General features: G+C 35.3%; 2 protein-coding genes across 6 annotated transcripts in view; both read left to right on the plus strand.

Annotated features, from left to right (window-relative positions):
- The window catches only part of LOC110018221 (folylpolyglutamate synthase), a 34,421-nt gene extending 28,207 nt beyond the window's left edge, over positions 1-6,214 (plus strand). For all 3 annotated transcript variants that reach the window (XM_020715475.1, XM_020715477.1, XM_020715476.1), the window contains one exon: positions 5,889-6,214. In XM_020715475.1, coding sequence (XP_020571134.1) covers positions 5,889-5,948 — 60 coding nt within the window. In that variant the 3' untranslated portion in view covers positions 5,949-6,214. The remainder of the gene's footprint in view (positions 1-5,888) is intronic.
- A 550-nt stretch (positions 6,215-6,764) lies between these two features.
- LOC110018200 (vimentin) overlaps positions 6,765-15,008 on the plus strand; it is a 23,112-nt gene continuing 14,868 nt past the window's right edge. For 2 of the 3 annotated variants that reach the window (XM_020715438.1, XM_020715439.1), the window contains exons 1-9: positions 6,765-6,917; positions 6,993-7,077; positions 7,162-7,199; positions 12,241-12,330; positions 12,438-12,491; positions 12,603-12,680; positions 12,751-12,819; positions 12,890-13,042; positions 13,130-13,256. In XM_020715438.1, the coding sequence (XP_020571097.1) occupies positions 6,882-6,917; positions 6,993-7,077; positions 7,162-7,199; positions 12,241-12,330; positions 12,438-12,491; positions 12,603-12,680; positions 12,751-12,819; positions 12,890-13,042; positions 13,130-13,256 (730 nt within the window). In that variant the 5' untranslated portion in view covers positions 6,765-6,881. The remainder of the gene's footprint in view (positions 6,918-6,992; positions 7,078-7,161; positions 7,200-12,240; positions 12,331-12,437; positions 12,492-12,602; positions 12,681-12,750; positions 12,820-12,889; positions 13,043-13,129; positions 13,257-15,008) is intronic. The other variant, XM_020715440.1, reaches the window with a different exon arrangement.

The raw sequence follows: 15,008 nt of genomic DNA on the forward strand, positions 1-15,008 counted from the left end.
ATGTTCATGTTATGACAGCTGTTGGAGTCGTGATTTCTGCCTTCTAGGGTTGTATTCAAAGGCGAGTGTGATATTCTTCCAAGAGTCAAGTGGTGCTCCGACTGTAGCTTGTTCTCGAGGGAGTATTATCCTCGACTTCCCATCCTCTGCAACCCCTCTTTCGCTGTCGCCAACGCTTTTCCTCGCAGCAAGAATTACTTTCCTGTAACTATAGTCGCCAACCATCACCTCCTCCACCTGTTGCTTTCCTTTCCAGCCACCTCCCACCTTGCCGCTACACATCCCAATTGCCCTTCGTAGCTGTCCAACAATCATTGCGACATATTACAAAGAGTATGTCAGGATATCATAATTGATATTTTACTATGATGAATGCCACCGTTAGGAGTTCGGTCTATTGTCACATCAGGTTGGACTAAGCCAACCTTAGGGCTATCTTTGGAAGACTGTGTAGGGCACACTTGACATGAAGCTCTAGTTCAGTTCAACAGTGTACCCTATTATGTTTTGATTGATATGGATGACTCATTAGGTGTTTTTGGGGACAGTGTAGCTGACAGTGGGACCATGTGCTCTAGGGGTGCAGTCGAAGATCCTTTAGCCTCGGGAGCTTGCAGTAGCTCCACTATCTTCAACATGCCTGATCCGATTCCATGCTACAAGAAGACAAAAGCTTCGATAGATGAAGCGGAAGCTCTCCCTAGCCGGGAGATTGACGTGAACGTACATGTTACGGGAGTCCCGAATTGAACTGTTGGGTCTCTTGCGGCTGGAATTCTGGGCCAACAGGCTTTCCCTTCCTTTGGATTGGGCATTCGGCTCAGGCAAACACATCTTGGGAGCTGCCCAACTTTACTTCTCATAGGATTTGTCACCCAACTGATGTTGGGGCAAATCTTTTGTTACTCTAGGTCTATATATTTTGTTTTCATCGTATCTAGGTTAGTTTTTTCATGTTCATGTTATGACAGCCGTCGGAGTCTTGATTTCTCCCTTCTAGGGTTGGATTTAAAGGCGTGGGTGCGAGTGTGATATTCTTCCAAGAGTCAAGTGGTGCTCCGACTGTAGCTTGTTCTCGAGGGAGTATTATCCTCGATTTCCCATCCTCTGCAACCCTTCTTTCGTTGTCGCCAACGCCTTTCCTCGTAGCAAGAATTACTTTCCTGTAACTATAGCCGCCAACCACCACCTCCTCCACCCGTTGCTTTCCTTTCCAGCCACCTCCCACCTTGCCGCTACACATCCCAATTGCCCTTCTTAACTATCCAACAATAATTCCAACATACTACAAAGAGCATGTCAGGACATCATAATTGATACCTTACTACCATGAATGCCACCGTTAGGAGTTTGGTCCATTCTCACATCAGGTTGGACTGAGCCAACCTTAGGGCTATCTTTGGAAGACTCTGCAGGGCACACTTGACATGAAGTTCTCGTTCAGTTCAACAGTGTACCCTCATATGTTTTGCTTGATATGGATGACTCATCAGGTGTTTTTGGGGACAGTGCAACTGACAGTGGGACCATGTGCTTCTAGGGGTGCAGGCGAAGACCCTTTAGCCTTGGGAGCTTGCAATAGCTCCACTATCTTCAACATGCCTGATCCGATTCCATGCTACAAGAAGACAAAAGCTTCGATAGATGAAGCGGAAGCTCTCCCTAGCCGGGAGATTGACGTGAACGTACATGTTACGGGAGTCCCGAATTGAACTGTTGGGTCTCTTGCGGCTGGAATTCTGGGCCAACAGGCTTTCCCTTCCTTTGGATTGGGCATTCGGCTCAGGCAAACACATCTTGGGAGCTGCCCAACTTTACTTCTCATAGGATTTGTCACCCAACTGATGTTGGGGCAAATCTTTTGTTACTCTAGGTCTATATATTTTGTTTTCATCGTATCTAGGTTAGTTTTTTCATGTTCATGTTATGACAGCCGCCGGAGTCGTGATTTCTCCCTTTTAGGGTTGTATTCAAAGGGGAGTGTGATATTCTTCCAAGAGTCAAGTGGTGCTCCGATTGTAGCTTTTTCACGAGGGAGTATTATCCTCGACTTCCCATCCTCTGCAACCCTTTTTTCGCTGTTGCCAACGCCTTTCCTCGCAGCAAGAATTACTTTCCTGTAACTATAGCCGCCAACCACCACCTCCTCCACCCGTTGCTTTCCTTCCCAGCCACCTCCCACCTTGCCGCTACACATCCCAGTTGCCCTTCTTAGCTGTCCAACAATCATTCCGACATACTGCTGCATAGGCTGCAACAATATCCTGCTGTTCTTGTAGTTCTCGCTTTCTGCCCCCACACCAACCAACACTTCTCTTGCTGTCATGCAGTCCACAACCCTTCCCCTGTGCTGCCGTTGCTGTCCCAGCCCACCGCTTCACTGCAAACGCAATTCCAACCTTCCTTTACTGTCCTAACCACCCACACTCATTTTAGTCTCCTACCTCTGCTCTCCAACCACTTAGCCATCCTCTACCACCCATGGATTGAGTTTGTGTCGTATCCCTTTCAAATGTTTTTGATTGTAAGTGCCTATTTGCTTTCAGTAATATTATTTATTTTTCCTATAGTCGTGTGGGTTGACTCCGGTATCACTTAAAATATCACATTCATCCAACTTAATTTCTCAACTACTTAAAATTAAATCAAAATAGTTCATTATTTAGAAACTATGATACAAAATTATTATCCATCTAGTTCCTCGATTATGCAAAATGATCGTGATTCTGTTCATGAGGGGTCATTTTGGATCAATTTTGATAGTTGAGGGATTAAATTTGAGTAATGTCATACTCGGAGGTTAAATTGGTCACAAATATAAATAATTGAGGGATTATTTTGGGGTTTAACCCTCTAGGCGGATAAAAGTTTCAAACATCATATCTTCTTTAAAAACTGAATGTCTTGCTTTAAATCTCAAAATCTGACTAGCATGCTCTACTTCCAGTTTCCTGACAAACGACACACTTCTAAGTGCATTTTGGTTTATATTTCAAAATGTTCATGTTTGCACGTGAGAGTTTCTATATGGTGCCTTCTAGGTGGTTTTTGTACAGGATCTTATTGATTGCTTGACATTAGAAATTATGTTTTGATAAAGAATGAAATTTATTATATACGTCTTTTTGTTTGATGTTTTTTGGGCGGTAGCATTACTTTCAGATACAACAAATCTCCTCAAAAGTCCCTCAGAAAATAACGGGCTCCTTTATCCATTCAAAATTAGAGGTATAATGAAATCATCATTTCTCAAAAATTGCTTTCCATAATCAGGCAATCAATTAAGCCCTGAAATAGTTTATTTGATTCGAGCTTTTTCTCTCTAGATGAAATTAGTTTTCTCCAAAATTTTATAGGAATTCCCGTTGCCCTCTTCAGTTGTGAGATTTAGTCTTTTTTTTTTTAAACTCATTCCCACATCTTAATGTGTTAGATTCTAAACCGTAGATTTTGCGCTTGGACCCAAAACACCCTACTACTAGTCCAAGTGAATTGCACTAATTGTGGGACTTAGTCGAATAAACTTTGATCATGATGTGTCTTATAGATGTTTGGTTTATTTTAATGCGAGTATAATATGCAAATAATTAAATAAAATTTGTATCCAAGGTATCTGATCTAATCTGTTTCTCAAGGGAGTGTTTGGTTGCATAATTTTAATGAGATTTAGGAGCTGTAGTAAAAGGGAATGTAGCGTATTATGTATCGGTAGGCTGTTTGGTTGTCTGTAAAATAAATACATGGGAATTATTTTTTCTGTTTGGCCATATGTATGTAAAGTAAAATAAAAAATTATGTATTCAAAATGCGTGAGCTTATTTGGTTGCCTGTAAAATAAATACAAATAAATTACTTCTTATATTTATTTAAAAATTTGTTATAAAATATATCGAGTTATAAAGTTGGCGTGTCATCAACATCAAGGTCGAATTTTGATACATTTTTGATAAATAATCTTTTAAATTCAATATTTAGGATTATTGAGTTCAAGTCACTTTACTACATAAAGAAACATTGAGAACTATTAGAGCAACACCATGAAGTGTTAGATTTGTAATCTCTTCAATATTTTTCATTGAGAGAATTGTAATAAATATTGTTGCTCCTTAAATACAATTATGGGAGCAAAATGCAAAGTTGAGCTTCATGTAGCAAATCTGTGAAGTCAAAAAAGAAAAGAAAATAAATGGCAAACACTTTCTTAAAAAAAGGGCACTAACAAATTTCACACAACTCGTGGAATTATGTAATGAAAACATTTAGCTATTTTAGAAGTCCAAAACAATAATTAAAAGCATTATAAAATTGTATATACAAAGTTATAATTCTACATCCAACTTTTATTTCAACTTAAATACGTTTGGGGGTACATGAATGCATAAATACATGTATATTTATTACTCTAGTTTTACAAGCAAAAACTAGTGCCATTGGATCCCTCCTATGAATCAGCGATGATGACAATATTTCCTTTGCTCTTGCTGCCTGAAATTATTGCTGCTCCGTCAATTCCTATGTATTTACATATTTAACACCGAAGCATATATTCCATCTTATATATGCATAAAAATGGTATTTCACTTTTTAGAAGTTAACATAGTGATTTTTTATTTGATGTGATATAGTTGGGTGGTATAAATATAAAGGTAACGTTCAGGTGTCAGATATGTAAATACATGACAAATTGAGTGGTATGCATGCAAAACTTCCAAGAAATTAAAGCCAAAATTCTTTAAACCAAATGGCTATGGCGCCATGTTCAGCAAAAAGGAGTCAAGAAACCCTAACCGAACCGCTCATGAAAGTTCCAAGCAGTAGTACACAGAAAGGCACCTCTCTTTCGAATATATATTTTATTTTACTTAATGCGTATTCTTAATGCACAGCTATTTAATTATATGCATATTCTTAATACAGCTTTTTGATTATATTTGGAAATATAAATCCTATGGTGTATTAATTTTGCTTTACGCTTAATGATAATCAAATAGTAAAAAGTTAAAATTTCTGTATTTATTTCACTTTACACCTATTGTACATCAAATCAAACAGTACCTAAGTCCAGCTAACCCAAACAACAACAACAACAACAACAACAACAACAAAGCCTTAATCCCACTGCGTGGGGTCGGCTACATGAATCCTTTTTCTCCATTGCGTCCTATTTAGTGTCATATTTTCATTTAGTTCTAGTAAATTAAGTTCATTTTTTATACAATAAGCCCAGGTCTTCCTAGGTCTACCTCTTCCTTTTTTAACACAAGTCGAATCTAAAACATCCACTCTCCTAATCGGATCATCAGATGGTCGACATTTAATGTGACCAAACTATCTAATCCAGCTAAACCAAAAAAATAAAAAGATAAAAATAAAGTTTGAATCGAACACTCCCTTAAATTAAAATTTATCATGTTTTGTTTCTTTGTATGATGTAACTCCGGATTCATTAAATATGATTGTGGAGCAGATTTAAGAGATTTACTTTGTGAGCGGCCTGGAGCTCCATTTATGTAGCACGTGATTTGATAAATCCTGATTTGCTTTAACCTAGTACCAGATTGTAGCCAAACACCTCTAGGAACGAATTCCCAAAGAATGACTTTCCAAAGCGCTTTAATAAAATTTCTTCAAATTTTCTAATGTCAAATAGATTCTGATGCTTTACACTGCGGCTTTTCATTGCTCAGAGTTAGAAATTATAGTTTATAAAGTAATTCATTTTTCAATTTCTTTTTGTCGGATTTGCTTAAACCCCAAAATTTTTTCATTTATAACATTTAACATGAATAAAAAAATAAAATTATCAAAGCAACTGAATGAGCCCTTTGCTTTCTAATCAAATGCATGTGGTTATGCAGCTGACAAGCGCTTTATGTGGCTCATTTCAGGTACTGGTAACTGGCTCCCTGCATCTCATTGGAGATCTGCTTAGACTTATTAAGGCCTGAACCTTTCATTCAATCTCAAGCTATCGCCTAGTTTATATGGGAATTTGTTTGTCTCATGTACCCAACTTCTGCTTCTATTTTTAAACTTGTTTGCGCAAATGTGTGAAAACATTTTTAATAATCTTATTGTAAAATTGCAACAGGATTAGAGTTTCTATTGTAAAATAAGATAAAATTTAATTGTAATCGAGCCCGAGTTGAGAATGCCATAAATTATAATTGACTTGGCAGGCTCATAAGTTATTATGGTTGAGTTCGTGTTTTAGCCCAGCTTTCACATATATTCATATTTGATTTGCTTAATTTTTTTCAAGTTGTCATATTTGATTTGTATTTTATTTATTTATATTAATTGAATAAGCTTAAAATTTGAATGAGTATTTGATTAATTTTTTTATGCATATTGATATTAAATTATAATAATATTATTAAATATATGATATAAGTATAAAATATTTAACAAGTTATATATGCTAACAATTATATTTATATTTTGGAGGCTCTTTTTATAAAACATAATTTCTTAGATTTTTCTTTAAATAATAGAAAATAGCAATAAAACAACATGATACAATTGTGTAAGAAAACAATGAAAGGTTGCCCCAAATAAATGAGCTGTTAAACTATGGTAATTTTTAAAAATAATTATTGGACGTAAAATAAGATTATTATTCGACTTAAAAAGATAAAAAAATAAAAAAATGAAAAAATAAATTATTAATTTTTGGGTCGTTAAGTATGAGACCTTTTACTTTTAAGTACGGGAAAAAATATTGTATTACAGGATTTAAAAACTTGAATCATAAAAATATAGCTCTACAGCACGTTTTAAGATAATTTGCAGGCATAACGCTTCCTTCTGCTAGTTGCGGGCTGCGACCGTCGATTTTCGGCGAAGCTTTCCGCTCTTCTCCTACTAGTGTCTCTGCAGCCATGGATGCGCATCATGCTTCCATTGGTCGTCGAACGGTAGCACTTTTCCCTTTTCTTCTACGTCATACCTATCATTCGGGATTTTATCTTATTTTGCTGAAATCCGTGCAGTTGGAAGAAATTCGCTTGAAGAGAGCTGCGGAAAGATTGAATAAGACCTCCTCCGGCTCCGATCTGGAAAACTTGAATCAATATGGTGCGTTATATTTCTACATTTTCTTTCGTAGGCGATGTTAATTCTCTCGTCGGTTGATTTATTTGGATTTTTGTTTTGATGCAGGGATTCAAGGGTCGGGGAATGGAGACCGCGTTATGGAGGTTAGGGTGTCTTTGTTAATTCGCTGACTCTCGTTCATATGCTTGCTGTTGCTTAATGTTTATTACAGTAATTAGGTTTTGTGAAATCTAGTTTTCGATTTATGGAATTATTTGATTTTGAGCTTATATTCAAACCTTTCTCCGTTATTATAGCTATCTTCTGGGAACTTTTCCTTGTGAAGAGAATGATGAGAAATAGTGGAGGATTTTTTAACAATTTAAGAGAACTCATACCTAAGCAAATCCAAAACTAGGTCGGATTATCTCTTGCTATTCCTTTTACTTAGGCCTCTTGCTTCTGTTTCATTGTCTGCCTCATCTCTTGCGTCTTGCTCTCGTCATTGGATCCTTCATCTCCCTCCCTTTACTTTGGCTCGTGCTGCTCTACACAAATAAGTGAAGGCTGCACCTACATTTTATACTTTTCAAACATTGGGAAGATTGTTAAAATACAAGATGAAGGTGCTGGTTATCATTCTTTAAAAACACTTTTTATTTCATTCATAAACTTTTTTATATTTGTACTTTTTCTAGCCTCCTTACTCGTATTTGATTTATTTGTAGTCACCTTATAACAAAGTAGTTGTGAAAGAGATCCCCATCAAGTCTGACCAATTTTGAAAATTCAACTCCAGAAAATTATTTTGCTGATAATCTTCCAATAATTTTGAGCATAATTTCTAGATTTGCATTAGTTCTCTTTTGAAGCCATCGGTTGTGAGCTGTCTTTCCATCATATAAGGTAGCTTTAATATGCAATATCATTAGGGAAATGATTTTTACCCAACAATTACTTTAAGGTCAAGATTAATATTGTTATTGAGAAAATGTGAATATGAATTATTAGATGAGAAGCTAAAATTCAGTAAAAATAGAGAAGAATTAGCCAAATTAGTTGACGACTTATGATATAAAGAATAAATCATATATATTAAAAAAAATTACTAACATTTCTTTTTGAAACTTTTAATTTGAATCAATTCATGCCAAATCAATGAATTACTTTTTTTTTTTTCCGGTAGATAAATTTTGAAGAGTTCCTGTGAGAAACTTTATATATTTTGATGAATTGTTCTTATCGTTTTCGTTGCAATTGCATTCGACTAATTGTCGGCAGGACGTTTCCAACGGATGTTTTCATTGTAGTTGTGTATATGAATAAGATTAAATCATGCTGGAGAGAATGCCATATAATAATGTCTAAATTTTTATTTGTTTTCTAACATACATTTTTAATAATCTCAAGAAGTTGAAATAGTGAGATAAGCCTAAAATTATGTTTATATGATTCAATAAATTCCTTCTTTTATAGCTTGCAATTCACATATATGGATTCCATTAAACTATGGCTTGTATGTCATATAGATAAACAATCTCCTTAAAGAATAGTATTCCAAATGATTTAAAATTTGAAGGCAGTCATGAATAAATCCATGGATATACAAATGCAAATGTATTTTCTCAATAAGGCTCTCTTGTGGATCTGTAAATCATGAAATGTTTTGCTATTGAGGTGATTTGGTAACTTCATGGTTTTAGTTATTTGTGTGATGTATATGGGCATCTTAGCTATAGTAGAATGGGATATAAGAGCATTTATGGTGGTTATAAATATGAGATATAAATGTGACGAGAAAAGCTAATTTGATTTCATATTAGTTAATGGTCTTTCAAAGTAAACACATACTTTAAGAAATTGGAAGAACACTTGGTTACTTATAAAAATGGAGTTATCGAATCATAAATAGATTTCTTTTCAGGTGGAAAGAAAAGTTTCCTTACAAAAATTGAATAATATTTTAGGATGGCTTTATAGTATTTTAACTATTAATGGGAACATTATATTAAGGCTGTCAATGCACGAGGCTTGCAATTGTTCCACGTCTCATTTGATTGGAATATAATGTGGTAGACTTACATCTGTTTGTGAGGAAGTGAATTGGAGCTTTTAGATATGATCATTTTGGAAATAATGATTGATTTGAGTAACGGAGCTTTTAATTTACAACAGATGCTGATTGCATGTGCTGAATTCCTTTGGATGCAAAGTTACCTTTCTTGAATAAGCATTATGCTGAATGAGCTTTGAAATTGTTTCATTGTTGAGCATGATTAGATATATGTTTTTTATAAACATTATGTTTGTTATCTTAATAGTGCTAGTATTATGGCATTCCCTAGAATTGCCATGTTGTTGCATATACCAATTATTGGCAAGGGTGGAGAGGACATCATCACCCTTAAGAGGCACCCTTAAAGCCATCCTAATTGTCGTAAATATTAAGAGTTGAGTAGGCCTAAATTTAAGATTAGCTTTTTCGCCTGGAATTAGGGAACTTTGAATGGGAAGATGGAAATTGGTGTAAATTATGTAAAGAAGAATATATATATATATATATAGAGAGAGAGAGAGAGAGAGAGAGAGAGAGAGAGAGAGAGAGAGAGAGAGAGAGATATTGTACAGAATTAAATAGAAAGGAAAAAAAATTGGGAAAGGTTAGGGTTAATGTATGTTGTAAACGTTAGTAATAGGAATGTGATTGGGCTCTTAGTAGAACAAGAGTTGAAAAATAAATTATTGAGGTATGTGGTTTGTAGGCTTTGTATTAAGATGATTGCCATTAAATTAATTTTCATCAAGAAATTTATGAATGTGGTCAATGTTTATGATTCTCGCATTGGATTAAAAGATGGTTAAAAAAGATTTTGAAAGAAATGGATGAACTACTATAATAGTTTCTTGTCAAGGAAAGATATTGGATGTTATTTAAATGAACATGTATGCTATAATAGAATGGCTTATTAAATGATTCATGGCATTTATGTAATAAGATTTAAATGCAGTGGGAGAATTTATACATGATTTCATAGTAGTTTTTAACTTCATAGTATCTAACACTTTTTAAGAAATGAGAAGAACACTTGGTTCCTCATAAAAGTGGAATCATCGAATTACAAATAGATTATGTGTGTGTGTGTGTGTGTGTGTGTTAAGAGTGCAAGGAAAATAATAAAAAAATTATGGTGCTAGACCAGGGTACTAAAATTTTAAGGATAAGCTGTTGTTATTTCATTAAAAAAAGTTTCCTAAAGATAACAACAATGAAGATAACGACAAGCCTTAATCCTACTAAATGGGGTCGGCTACATGAGTCTTTTTTCTTCATTGTGTCCTATTGAGTGTCATACTTTCATTTAATTCTAATAATTTAAGGTAATTTCTTATACAACAGACCCAAGTCTTTTTAGGCATACCTCTACATTTCTTGGTATAAATCAAATCTAAAACATCTACTTTCCTACTAGTGTCATCTGATTGTTGCGTTTTATGTGACAAACCATCTAAGACGACTCTAATCTTGACTTCCACTGGAGCTACTCTAACCCTTTCATGAATATATTCTTTTAATATTTTGTTTGTCAGTGTAAAACCACTCATCCACTTGAGCATTCTCATCTCAACAACACTTAACTTAATTTTTATGTTTCTTTCTTACAGGCCAATAGTCTACGACATAAAGCATTGCAGATCTCACCACCATCTTATTAAATTTTTATTTAAGTTCAAGCGGTACTTTTCTATCACTCAATAGGCCCAATACATTCCTCCTCTTCAACCTTCCAACTTGAATTCTACTAATAACATCAACATCTATATCACTGTCACTTTGAACGATAGACTTGAGATATTTAAAATGATTATTCCTTTTAATGACTTGATCACCCATTGTTACAACCCTGCCATTAGACCCGAGATATCTAAATTGACGTGCATAGAGAGATAAATTAATTTTGTAAGTTATACCAAACTTGATGTGGGATAAGAAGGTTATTAATATTAAGAATATTTTTGTAGAAATTTTAGGAGATTAAAAATAAATTATACACTAAGAAGGAGACTCACTGGTTGAGAGAGAATGTTTGAAATGTTATTAAGGAAAAAAAAACAATGTGTTTTGAAAAAAAATGGTAAAATTTGAATATTATTAAGGTTTATAATGATTATAAAATGGTTATAAATTTGATCAAGAGGGTTGCGTGTAAAATATAAATTATAACTTTTGATGATTTATATGATAGGCCTAGTAATGAAAATGAGATTAAAAGAAATGGAATAGCTTATGTAAAAGATAGTAGATCTGGGGATCTCGATCAAGTTATAAGCATTACAAGGGAACATAATAAGACCTTGACCAATTTATAAGTATTAAATGTGAAGATAATAATATGTTGATTAAAAATGTAGAAATTAAAGAAATATATAAATATGTAGTGATAGAAATTTATAAGCGTTTGCTTTCCCTCTTAGTCATTACAGCAACAACAACAAAGCCTTAATCCCACTACGTGGGGTCGGCTACATGAATCCTTTTTCTCCATTGCGTCCTATTTAGTGTCATATTTTCATTTATCTTTCCCTCTTAGTCATTGATATAAAAAAAAAAGTAATATGTCTATTCTCATCTTCACTTTGCATAAAAGTAAATCCTAATTATGTAGGAACTATAGTTTTGTCATCAATAAAGTGTGGATTTATAATGATACATTAGTACTTTGCTGCGAAGAAATGGAAGATGTTGATGCTCCCATTCATGGTGCTAACTTGGAGCTCTTTGAACAATTCCACTGTATCGTTCTATATAACTTTTCATTGGCCTCAAAGTAGAAATGTTGCCCTTAGAAATCTTCCAATGTGTGAATCCAGTGGTGGATTGAAATACTTTTCTAGCCTATGATTATAGATTATGCTACATCTGTTGTAAATGTTCTTACAAATTTGGTTTTTTTTAGTTTATGGAATGTATACGATAATTTTAAATCAACCAAGACTTGTTTTCTTGGACATGGACTGGTGGAGTACCAGATAATTGTAAGAACCACAGAATGCAAATGTCTCTATACACACCAACACCCAAACCAACACATAAAGGGGAAATTAAAAAAGTGAACGCCATAAATATTCTTGCACAAATTTTATCATACTTATCGTTTTAATTTTCAGACTTGCTGATAAAAGTTTGATTGTCCTTTCATTCTTCAGAGGGATTCATATGCTTTACTATCTCAAGTTAAAGAGCTTCAAAGCAAATGTGGAGATTTGGAAAAAGAAAACCAGAAGTTATTGGCTAAGGTAGTAGGATTTTTATTCTGTTTAGTTTTATTTTTTTTGGAGTAATATCGAAGAAGTTTTTTGGCATTGGTTGCTCCATTCTTTAATTTCTGATTCTCCGCTTATAGCTTGAGGAAAAAGAAGCTGAAAATAGCTCATTAGTGAAGAATTTAAAAGATTTAGTAAGTCAACCTTTCCTCTTTTTTTTGCTTGTTCATGCGTTGAAAATTGAATATTTTTTAAAGATTTGTGCTCTCATATCTCGTATTTTCTATTTTCATTTTGCAATGCAGGAAGAAAATACTATACCTCCTTTGAGAAAGGCTCTGAAAGATTTGTCCATTGAGAAGGATGCGGCCATTGTTGGGAAGGTATTACCACTTATAAATTTATTGCTTTTACTTGTGCACGGCAATCTTATGCAGTGATACTTTAGAATAGGAGGATGCTCTCTCCCAGCTTCGGACAGCTAAAAAGCGACTGAAAGAGGCAGAAGAAGAGCAGTACAGAGTATGTGGTTTTTTCCAGATTTTTGTTTTTGGAGTGCTATCTATAGTCCTGATGTTCACTTGTAGCATAGGCAGAAGAGGATGCTGCAGCCTTGAGAGCAGAGTTAAATTCTCTACACCAAGTTATGACAAATCCATACGGTGGCATGCCATCCGTTGACAGGATACCAGATAGTGTTCTTTCTATGGAAAAGGAAATAACAGAGTTGAAATCGCTATTGCAGGTTTAACTTTAGTTTAATTCTGTAAGGATTTTTATTTTGTTGCTTTGATTTACAAACCCCGTTGTTTAAATAATCGTAACTTTATAGCAAGAGTTTCAATTGAGACAACAAGAGCAGCATAAGTTAGCTGAACAGCAGCTTCGTGTTTCGTCTCTAACTACTGAAAAGCAAGATCTGGAAGGTAGACTAGCAGCTTTGTCAAACAAGCTAACAGGTACACATTTTATTGGATTATAAACACAGTCTGCATGTTACTGTTGATTCTGAAAGTTAGACGTGATATACAATGTTGTGATGCAGGGCGTCATAGATGCCTGGACCGGTTCATTCTAGGTGAGGGCCGGCCGGCCCTCTAAAGTTGGGAGTGCCTGTCTTTTTAAGAGGGGACCCACTCCTAGTTATGTAGGACTGTATATTTGCTTTTTTGGTATTTAGGGTTTAGACTTTTTTGTGATTTGTTTCGGGACAGCTGTCGGTATCTCTTTTTTCTTTTCTAGGGTTGTATCCTAGGGGTTTAAAGTGGTGCTTCAGTTGTCTCTTGGTCTCCAGACGATGTTTATCTTTTTCCATACATTTTCCCCAACCTTTCCCGCAACGCTCTTACATCCCCTTTATCATTTTTCTTGCTGCCACGGCTCAGAGCAACACTCTCATCGTTGTTCTTGCTGCTTCTCGCTTTTTCCCTTGTTGTCGCCGCTTTACCCATTGTTGTTGCCACCTTTCAGCTTGCCAGCCAACTCCCTTGCCACCTTCCCAAAGGCCCAAACCCCTCGCTGACACCATGCACATGCTAGATCCAATCCTAGTTCTAGTGTTGTGTTGTTTTGTTGCAATTTTCGATTTCCCTATTTTTGTAGTTTCAGATTTTTGAATTCAATAATAACATTTTTTTTCTCTTGGGTGTGATAAATTCTGGTATCATTTGGTATCAGAGCCAGACCAACTGTAGTTTCATTTTATGGTAACTTGCTGAATTTTAATATCAACAACTTAAATTTATTTCGCACCCTAACTCAGCTCTATGCACTCTTTTTCACCTCACAAACCTAAATACTAGTCATGCCACTAAGGTGCAAATATCAGATGCCGAGCAGGAACTTACCTTGGAAGAGATACAACAAAACATCGATCGAATTTAGGAAAGACTTGCTGAAATTGAGGAAGGGAACCATGGAGAGTTCACCCTTGATCATGATAGTGAGATTCCAAGAGGAGAGAGGGAGGAAAATCTAAATCCCTTCCATAACGATGATTGCAGTGAGAGGAGGATAGACCACGATGTTTTTAGATTTAGTATCGAAGGAGGCCGAGGGGTTGAGTGACTTTTGGAGGACATTGAAACATGAGGTGACATAGCCTTATCGGAATTTGAAGGGGGGATGAATCCGGATGACTTCATTGAGTAGTTGCAGATTGTAGAAAAGATTTTTGAGTATAAGTACATACTAATAGTTGGGCGAAGCTTGCTGCGAAAAAATTAAAGAAGAGTGTATCTTTGTGGTGGGAGAATCTGAACAGAGAGACGGAAAGAAGGTGGGAACAAGATCACTATTTTGGAGAAGATGAAGAAAAAGATGTAGATGAATTATCTGCCCCCACATTGTCGCCAAGATATGTTTTTTAGGCAACATCACTTATATCCGGGGGAGTTGTTAGTAGAGGAGTTCACATCGGAGTTTGAGCAACTCATGTTGAAATGTGAGTTGAGGGAGTTAGAAGTGAACACCAGTCAGATATTTGGGAGACTTGAAATCAGCCATCAACCATGTCGTTCAACTATAGCCTTACTGGTCATTGAGTTAGGGCTGTCAAAATGGCTCGCTGTTCGCGAACAACTCGTGTTTGGCTCGTTCGCTAAGTTAACGAACCGAACACGAACAAATATTTGTTCGTTCGTGTTCGACTCGTTTTAGCTCGAAATACTACAAATCAAGTGTGTGTGTGTGTATATATATATATATATATA

The sequence above is a fragment of the Phalaenopsis equestris genome, unplaced genomic scaffold (genome assembly GCF_001263595.1).
Source record: "Phalaenopsis equestris unplaced genomic scaffold, ASM126359v1 Scaffold000006, whole genome shotgun sequence".
Classification (NCBI taxonomy): Eukaryota; Viridiplantae; Streptophyta; class Magnoliopsida; order Asparagales; family Orchidaceae; genus Phalaenopsis; species Phalaenopsis equestris.